Raw genomic sequence first — 10094 nt, forward strand, 5'->3', positions numbered from 1 at the left:
GTGTTTTCCTCATTGGCTTGGCTGTATTTAAAACAACCTTTGCAAGCAGATGGATTGAATGCTTGGCTTCATCATTTTGCCTTGATCTGTTCTGTATTGAGTCACCCAGGTGATGGCACGATGGATATGCCCTGATGACACAAGTGTTTCTTGTGTTGCATGTTGTGTTTTCTTATCAGTCTTAGAGGAGATAAAAGATTTTTCACATGTTATTTTTGCTCCATTTCTAAAGTGAATGGTAACATATGAAATGTTTTAGAATCTAATGTTGTTGCTTCACTGAAGCTAATAACTAAATTCCAGATGATGTCAGTGCAAACAGGATTCAGTCAGTGCTAGTGCTTGTTTGACAAATTTCCACACCACAGTGCTGCTCCCCATATTCTTAAAGTCTTTTGATACTGTGCATTACAGGTGATTGCATATTTTTCTTTTTTTCCTGTAATCTCAAAAATGAAAAGTCTCATTTACCAGAGTAGCAATTACAATCTTGTCCATACAGCATTCCCATTTTAGATGGGAATAGAACAGATTTTGGCACTGCATAACGGAAATCTTAAAAGGGATGTTTAGACTGCCAACAATTTAGTTTGCACACAGGAACAATTGTGACAGGTTTATGGCCAATGTTTACAGACCTGCTTTGACTTCTCTAAATCAATGTCAATTCTTGCTATTACAAGGTGCAATTTGAAGCTTGAAATGTAGAATAACAAGGGGTTTAAAGTATACTTAAATGGATGTTTGCAATTCCAGTTCCTATAATTCCTGAAGATTTATATCTTTAGAAGAGTTAGAAGTAATACTGAGCCTTCAGACAACTTCTGCCTTGCAGAGAGGCTCTTAGTTTGAAATTTTCAATGTGATGAAATCAATAGTGGGTAACTCAGCTCTAGGAACCACAGCTGCATTGACCTGTCTTCCAATATTTATTGTTCAGTGTGTATTTTAATTCTTACCCTCTGTTTAAAAGAATATTTTATGTCCTACTACTTAGAGGCCCTCTGAAGGAGAAGGAAATACTGGAATGACTGCCAGCAAAATCCTGTCAAAAGCGCAGTCAGCAGTTTACATCTAAAATACTGTCTAAATTGTGATTGAAAACTTGTGCAAAAGCATGTTTGTTTGTTTTCAAATTTGTTAGAGACCTCCTGAGAGTTGCACTGTGCTTTTGGGAAATCAAACATTTCCCAAATTAAAAACATATAGGGAAAGTCTTAGATTCCTTTGTTTTCTGTGAAAACACACATTTAAAAACAATGTGGGATTAACACAATGTGTGTTGTAACAAATTGTTAGTATTGCCCATGTGTTTTTCTCCACTGTTATAGTGAACTTAACCCCCAGAGAGTATTTCATGCATAGCTGTTAGGAGAAAAACACAGAGTAGAACACCCAAAATTTAAGTGTAGACATGATGAATTAAACGCAAGGCTTTGCCAAACAAAACTAAGCCACAGTGTTCATTCTAGTCCATATTTCCAGCAGGCTGGAGTACAACCATGGCATGTGTGGTATGTGCTGGCTGGCAGTCAGTATTACATGTTCTCAGTAAATGAAATACTGTAGGCATTGCAGGTATTGCACACTAGGTGAAAGTCAGGGAACTCTCTACCCACAGTAAATTTGTCCAGGATGTCATTGCCTCCATGGCTCTATGGGGCCAGAGGAGTAAATTTTATTTTGCAATAAGTGAAGCTGGATTCCACTGCTGTGCTCTGAGCACATCAATATTCTGTGCAAGTTTGAATGCTGGGGGAGACAATCTCCTTGCAGCTGGAAGGTCTGGAGCTTTGCAGTTTTGATCAGCTTCTCCTGTGACATAAGCAGATCATCAATCAAATGATATGTCAGGAGAGATAAAGGCATGTTCTGTCATGGAATAACCTTGTCAAAATAATTGAACTAACCTGGCAGAAAATTTAGCCTTTAAACAGCTCCAAGATAAGCAGTGAAGTGTAAGGAAAATTTTATCTTGCATGAGAAGTTTGCAGTTGACTTTTGGGCTGGAGTTGAGGCCAAAATTGGAATATGCCTTTGGAATTTTTTTAATGTACTGTGTACTTTTCTAGTGTCTTGACAGTATTGTGATTCAGTTCCACATTTGAATCAAATGCATATTTCTGGGTCACAGTACTGAATGTTGACATTTTTGTATCTGTCAAGCTTTTAAAACATATTTGATGTGCACATTAGTGGTGAAACCCTCATGAAAAGATTTGTAGGCACACATCCCTTGGTAGAACGTTATCTAGGCTTGCGTAGTAAGTCCAGTATATTTTTTCCAATAAATGTTGTAAGTCTTTGATTAACAGTATATTGAATCACAAACAGTGCTAATATAAAGAATTCATGTGCAACTTTAGAATTTCCAGGATATAAGCTATATAGATAATGTACATTTTCTAGAATCAAGTGTTCATGCCTGACTCTGTATAGGGTTCTGCTCCATGTTGCTACATTAAAGCTAAAAACACAGTAAGTTTAATGACAAACAAATCTTGAGAGAAACAGTCTAAACATATGGTGTGAAGAATAAGTTAAGCAGACACTTGTTTAAAGTTATTTTTAATGGTTTTAATATTTTCAGTATTTCAAAATACAACTAGTCTGATGTAGATGGCTCTGTGAAAAATGCTTAGTGGTTTTGCAGTTGTGTTAGAAACCTGTTGAAAATGCAGCATTTTCTTTTTAAACACAACACTGCATATCTGTTATCTACTCATGTAAAAATTACAGATGTCAGTATAGAGAGTCATCATAGATAAGCAGAGAAATTAAAAAAAAACCAGAAATACAATTTTTCAGAATGTAAAAATGGCACTGTATAATACAGTCTAGTATACAGACTATGCCTTTCTACTGCTTCTTTACATTTATATCTAGAATAGTGTCACAAAACTCAGGTTCAACATTAGCAATGCTCTGGTAGGTGACATGACATCTGATGTGCATTTATTCATATCCTGTCTTCAAAAGGTAGCATGCAAATCACACACAGGGCTTCACTATAGGTTCTCCTGTACAGAAATTGGGCTCTAGGTCTGCAGTCTTTTATCGTGCTTGGAGATCTTTTACAGCGCAGAACATAATCAATTAGCAATTTGCTAAGTCTTCACTCCAAGTGAACTTCATTAGCTTAGCCTATTCTGGCATACAGAAATGGATTACTGAAGTGCTGCTCTACATGTGATATGGAGCAAGCTGGGTATCCTCTCCATTATGAATTGCAGATACAACCTGTTCATCTCAAAGATTGAAGGGAGGGTCAGAATATGGATTAAAAGGAATGAGGAATAGTGGTATAAAATGTTACAGCATTAAATAGAAATACTTTGTTAAGGGTGCTATTGCCTAAGATATATATATACCTAGAGCTATAGTTATACTGACAATAGTGTAATACTTACAATACGAAACCAGATCTCTTTTCTTTGGTGGTTAACACAGCAGTGGAGATGACTTTCATAAAGACATTTATTGATGACCTCTGTTTTTAGTATTACTTCATACAATAAAAGTTGTTATATACTTCTACAATATTTAACGATCTCTATTAAAATAGAAAACATTTAACATCCACCACTTCACAAATTACACTGCATAAAAACTATGAAAAGAAAATAATACCTAGTTTTTGTTAGTGAAATTAAGTACAAAGCTGCAGGCCATGGCACTAAGACACTCAAAAGATCACACAGAGCTGTTCTCAGACATGATCTGATCTGTCCCTATCCCTCGAGTGTCTCATCACAGAGCTCTCTGGTGACAATGAGCTTGACAGCTGGGCTGTAACACTGAGGATTTGTTAGTTCAGCCTTGGCTGGGAGGTCGCTGTTGAGGAGGACTCAGTGATTGATAGAACAGCCCTCACTTTGTATAAGCAGATGGGATGAGGGTCTGGCCAAGCCTATAAAGTGATGTGGAACAGCAGGGCTGGAGACTCTGACCTTGTGAGTGGTGTAAAATTTTAGTAAGCTGAAAGATTTATTCTTTTGTGTGTGTGTGTGGTTTCCCCTCCCCCAGTCTGTTGCAAAACTACAGTTAGATTTAACACTTAATATTTCCAAGTCAGCAAGTCCTTGTTTTAGTCCTTCTACCACCCTCTCCCAAGTATTTGTTTCTACTTTCAGAGGCAAATATCTCCCTGCACTTTGGTATACTTAAAAAGGAGGTCAGAACCTTTGCTGAAGCTATTCAAGCAAAACTAAACCAAACCTGGAAAAAATACTGTGTTCTCTGCTGCTGTCACAGTTTCAGGTAGACAGTGGAAACTATCACCTAAATAATAATGCTGGTAAAGGACTTTTGGTCTTGTGCTTACTCTGCAACCACTTGATCAACACTGTAAACATGAGGAAATAGTTAGGCCAAGAAGCCAGATTAATCCCCACTGCATCTGTAATGGTTTTGGTGGAATTTGGGCTAACCAGTGAGGATTATATAGTATGATGTAGGATGGGCATACAATGGGCAAACAAGCAGAGAGTAGAGCACAAAACATGAGTCATATAAGGTACTATTGCACAATAAATAGAAATAAGTATTATGCATGTTCATGTTAAATATATGATTTAGTAATTGTTCAGCAGAAAAAAAGTTGTTTATTCAAATAAATACAATTTTGATGGAACAGGAGTTGTAATGCCTGTATTTAGGGTTAAATTCTGTTCCCAGTAGTACTGACTTGTGTTTGTCACAACAGGAGAGCACAAGGACAGACAAACAAGAGTTTGTCGTACTTTACTTTGGTCATCCTAGGAATGAAAAGCACTGTGGATACTTCTAAAAATAACTGCATACTAATATTACATATTAGTTAAGTTTGTGTCCTTTAGGGTAGTGAGTGTTTGTACTTTAACTTTTAAAGCCAGTTTTGTTTTGATATTAAGGGCTCAACCCAAAGTTCCCCAAAGATGGCCAAGTCACACAAAGGCAAATCTTACTCCCTCTATTAGCACAGAGTAGGTCCTTGTACCAAGGAATATTCTGGCCATCTCCTACCTGCCCCTCAGTAGGGACCACATCACATGGCCCAGGGTCCCCAGCACAGGGCAGACCATCCCCTGTCTCACCTGTGCTCTGTCTGCCCCATGCACAGGTCCCCAGCACATTCTGTTCAGCCTCTGGGTGGGTGTAAGGCTCAGCAATAACACATACCTCAGCACCTGCCTTGGTTGCAGATGCATGCAAGTATTATTTAACAGCAGTTGTGCCCTCCACTTTCTTTGCCTATGGATTCAAGGTCAGTGTTGTCCTCAGGGCAAGCCAGCTGCAATCCCTTCCCACCTTTCCTACAGTAACATAGCTGAATGTGCCTGCTCCTGCTTCTTCCCATGACAAAAGTAGGCACAGGTGACACCAGGAGCTTATGCACACAGCCTCCTAAAAATGTAGGATCTGGCATGAAATTATCAAGATGAGTAACCAAAGGCTTTTTGCCTTCTCTTTGAGATGGCTCTTGTAGTAATGCAATCAATATTTAGCTGATGAGATACCCGTTATGGTCATCGGGGACACTTGCGGTGACCAAAGGGATGAGCAGGTGATGAGGAAATGCTTGCTTCAACCCTTTCAGGGAAGTTATTGGCCTCCCAGATGGACTAGTTTGCATTTTATTTAAGAGTTTTGCCACAGGTGAGGATCTTCAGATCCATCAGGTGGCAGGCAAGTGTTGCTCTTTCTTCCTATAACAACTTTTGAGAGGAAAATTTGTGGCTGCATCCAGCAGGTGGCAAGCACAGCACACTGAATTATGGCTGAATAGAAATGCTTCTGCCAGGGGAAGTTCCAGATGCTGCTCAGCCTGTGTGTGTCTCCACGAAAAAAATATACAGATAAATGGCAAACTCTGCCAGTCCTTTGTCAGCTTACTGAGTGCTAGTCCTGTTCTGGTACTGCTACTGATAGTCCATATTCAGTTTAAGATAATGGTGTCTCATATGTAAGGATATAAACTAAATACAAGTATTCAGTATAATAATTTATATGTCGTTAAATGACATTCAGACTTCAAATGTTTTGCAATTGAATTAACCTAAAGGTTTTAGTGAAGGTTTTAACATACGGCTTTAGAAGTTGTAACTTGTCACACGGCCTTCTGACATATATTAGAGGACACATTATTCCCATTTTGCAGCTGGAAGAACAAAGGCAAAACCCCTTTTCTTTAAATAAGTGAATGAAAGAGTAGAAAGATTCCTGGACCTGGCTGTAGTCCCATTTTTTCCTTAAAAAAAATCAAACGACAGAAATAAACTTTTTGTTGTGTTTTGGTTTTGATCRTCAGAAAATATGGATAATCCAACCACTCATAACTTGAGACAAAGCCACATTAGATTTATAATTTTGGATATTATAAATACTGTACATTCCAAAGGGGCATGCAATTGTCTGCATGACATATGTAAAGTTTTGGATTTTTTAAGTTTTGTAATGTCAAGAAGTATTTATGAACACATTTATCTTTGAGGACAATAAATGAGTGTGAATCAAGGATAAATATCATCTGAAACTCATTATTTGAGGTAAAAAGGACACATATGAGGATATTATTAGTTGAAACTTCCTACAGTGCTTATCACCTTTCTCCTTCATTTGTACTGAGAGTCTGAGCCAGACTTTAGTTCTGATTTATGCTGGTACAAATCTGAATTTGTTCCATATAAATTAAAAAAAAAAATGTTCTCCAGGGAGCAAATACCCTGGGTATAGTTTTATACAAATGGAGAGAAATTCCATAAAAACCAAGAGTAAAGTTTGGTCTCGGATGTTCTGTGATGGGACCAAAAGTATTATTAGTTCAGCTGATACATGAGCATTGTTGGATTTTTGCTCATCAGTATATGAGTTAACTGAATGTGCAGGAATTTGAAAAACCAAGTAGATTTGATTAGTTGGTAAGTTTTCTCACTGAGTGCCCTGATTATTGTACAAAAATAGTCTGAAGTTTTCTGATCACCTCTTTTCCAGAACTCACGTTTTCAAACACAGAATTTTTCTTTTAGTCATACAGAGTATGGAGTCAATTCCCTCTGTACATAAAGTTCTTCAAAGTCAATGTGGTTTATCATGAGGAAAGCTGAGTGAACCCCATTTTTGTGTGCATATATATAATATTGTTTTTTAAACTACTATAAAAATACCCAGTGGGATATAAATGTACATTTCTGAAGCAATGTTTGAAATGTATGAGTAGGAATATAAATCTAAAAATACATTTATTCTATATTTAATAAATAAATCTGCATTTTATTGCATATATTATTATGAAAAAATTGCAATTTAAAAGAATAGTAGCATAAATCAGAATAAGACCAATTTCAAGGACCTTAAATTTCCATTTGAATTTAAAATTGGGCCTCTACATATAGCATACATTTGAAAATATGATAAATTGATATATTTGAAAATATAGCATAAATATGATTATAGGACATTTACATAATTAAAAAACCACCAACACAGAAAACAAGCAACACAGCTTCACTCCTCCAACAGAATAGCTCACATATATGCAAACTAGGTTTCTTATATTTAATGCAATTCCCACAAGCTTTTCCTTTAGAAACACCTGTGAATTAAAGTTAGGAGTTTTCCCTCCCCTGCTTTCGTAGCTCCAAGTTAAGGGCAGGATGCTGGCAGGAACTCTGACACGCCTGTCCAACACTTACACTGCTCTCAGTAGAGAAGAACAAAATGAAAATGAAGCAGAGTCCTCTTTACAATGTAAGGTGAAAGGCCACTGCTGACTCTTTACAGTGTGATTTCTCGGAGATGATCCAGTGTTTCTGTAATGAGCTGTGATGTTCAGGACCACAGGTGAATCTTGTCACTCTTGCTGCTTCGCACACAAGGTTGTTCAAAACAGGTGCTTTGTGAAACGCCTCAATTGGTGTCGAAAGGCCCCGCAGTCTTTTTAGTGTGCAAGCGGATGTTTTCTGGTGGCCGATAGGAGAGGGAGCTCATTTTGGTTGTTAGGCTCGGATGTGCGCTGACGTTTGGTGGGATGTATTTTATTAGCTGAAGGAAGTATTTTTTAAAGTTTTTTCCAAAGAAAACATAAAAAAAGGGATTCAGACAGTTGTTAAAGTAAGCGATACAAATGGTGAAGGGCATAGCTGTATCCACAATATCGGTGATTTTGCAATCTGTTATTACATGTAATTGAATCAACACATCCAGAAAAGTGAACACTTGATGAGGAATCCAGGAAAAGAAGAAGAAAAACACTATTGCCACAATCATCTTAAAAATATCATCATTTCTAGTCTTATTCTTTTGAATTTGATACGCCTTCTTCAGAGTCTTCCAAATTAAGGTGTAGCTCGTTAATATGATCAGGAAAGGAATTAAAAAGCCCAGCAGATTTTTGGATAAACCTAATCCGACCCGGAGCGTGGTGCTGTTGCTTTCATAGCGAAACCCGCAGACAGTCATGTTCAAATTCTCAGCAAAGAAAATGTTGCGGTGAATGATGACGGGCAAGCTGGCCACRCCGGCCAGCAGCCAGATGGCGATGCAGGTGACTCTGGCCACAAACATGGTGCGGCGGATCCGCGACTGCACCGGGTGCACGATGGCCAGGTAGCGGTCGATGCTGAGGCACGTCAGCAGGAACACGCTGGCGTACAGGTTGAAACTTATCCCCGCCGACGCCAGCTTGCACAAACAGTTGCCAAAAGGCCACTGGTACTCCATGGCCGTGTAGGCTGCCCAGAGGGGCAGGGTTATYAAGAAACACAAGTCAGCGAGCGCCAGGTTGAGAAGGAAGATGCTGGCTACTGTTTTTAATTTCATGTAGCAGTAAATGACAATAACGACCAGGCTGTTCCCGAATATGCCTATGATAAAGATGATGCTGTAAACGGTTGGAACCATAATGTAGATGTAGCTGTGCCTTCCTGAAACAGGACAGTCGACGTGGATTCTTTTAACGGTTTCTTCAGTAGAGTAATTTGGAATCATTTTGAACTCTTCAGCAATACCCTTATTTCAGGGAGAAGATATGAAGCTCACACCTAGGAGGGGAAAAGAGGAAGGAAGCTATTTGTGATAGGGATTTAATTAAAAAAAATCTAAACTAAATGTCAAGTTTTTTTTTCAAGGATAATGCACTGTGTCAATGTCTTGGAATTTTAAAATAAGCCATCTTCAAGTGTTTTATCAACCGATTCCTGTTTTAAACAGACTTTGCAGGGTAAAACAGAGCTAAGAATGTTAGGAGTTGGCTGAACATTTTTAGATTCTTTTTAACATAAATGAAATTTAAAAAACTCTTTCAATTAACAGAATCCCAATTTAAAATAATACTGGTTAGTGAACATATGTCAAAAATAATAAGTGAGACTGAAAATAGCAGATAACTATAAATTCAGGGGAGTCTTTAGATTATTTTCTTTCCATAAATAGGTGACCTATCTAATGAGCTAAGTTATTCAGATATCTCAGAAACTAAACTTAAGCACTCTGAATACTAATTAATTATGTAAATACAAACTGCAATGAATTAAGAAAATAAGTGACTTTAGATTAGGTACTCATTTGTATCTCTGAGATCAATCACTAGAAATTTTTTCTACACATTGAGCTTAATTCTTTTTACAATTTTTACATCCCAAAGATGAAAACATTCACACAAACAAGTATTCTGTTGTATCAAAAAGAGCTTAAATATTCAGAGGTTACTTAGCTCCTCATCTGGTGTGGAACTATGGTATTTGACCACCAGTGAGGGAAAAAGAATCTGAAAATCCAAAYGTGTCCTGATCTGTTGCACATTAATAACTGCACAAAGAGTTTAAGAAGGGTGCAAGGGGGAACAAYAATTATTACTTTTTCAGTTGCTAACAAAATTTATGTATCCAAGAGTTGAAGTTGTATTTCTGGACCATACTAAGTGTACAGCAAGGGTATGAAATCTCCTTTTACAGGGTACCTGTTTGGTTTGTCAGGGCCTATGTGTTCTGCAAGAATAATTTCCTTATTAATGACTGATGACTTTAGAAAGCAGGTAATACAGTGTGGCTCTGATACTATTTACTTTCCAGAGTCTACAAACAGAGTCTTCCTTGAAAAATAATGGATATTAAAAA

The 10094-nt window shown here is 37.5% G+C and overlaps 1 protein-coding gene across 1 annotated transcript in view; it reads right to left on the minus strand.

Annotated features, from left to right (window-relative positions):
• Positions 1-7426: 7426 nt before the first annotated feature.
• AGTR1 (angiotensin II receptor type 1) overlaps positions 7427-10094 on the minus strand; it is a 14097-nt gene continuing 11429 nt past the window's right edge. Inside the window, exon 2 of the mRNA XM_057377858.1 lies at positions 7427-9020. Coding sequence (XP_057233841.1) covers positions 7888-8967 — 1080 coding nt within the window. The 5' untranslated portion in view covers positions 8968-9020 and the 3' untranslated portion in view covers positions 7427-7887. The remainder of the gene's footprint in view (positions 9021-10094) is intronic.

The sequence above is a fragment of the Malurus melanocephalus genome, unplaced genomic scaffold (genome assembly GCF_030028575.1).
Source record: "Malurus melanocephalus ecotype Western Australia unplaced genomic scaffold, MMel_1.1 scaffold_328, whole genome shotgun sequence".
In the NCBI taxonomy this organism is placed as follows: domain Eukaryota; kingdom Metazoa; phylum Chordata; class Aves; order Passeriformes; family Maluridae; genus Malurus; species Malurus melanocephalus.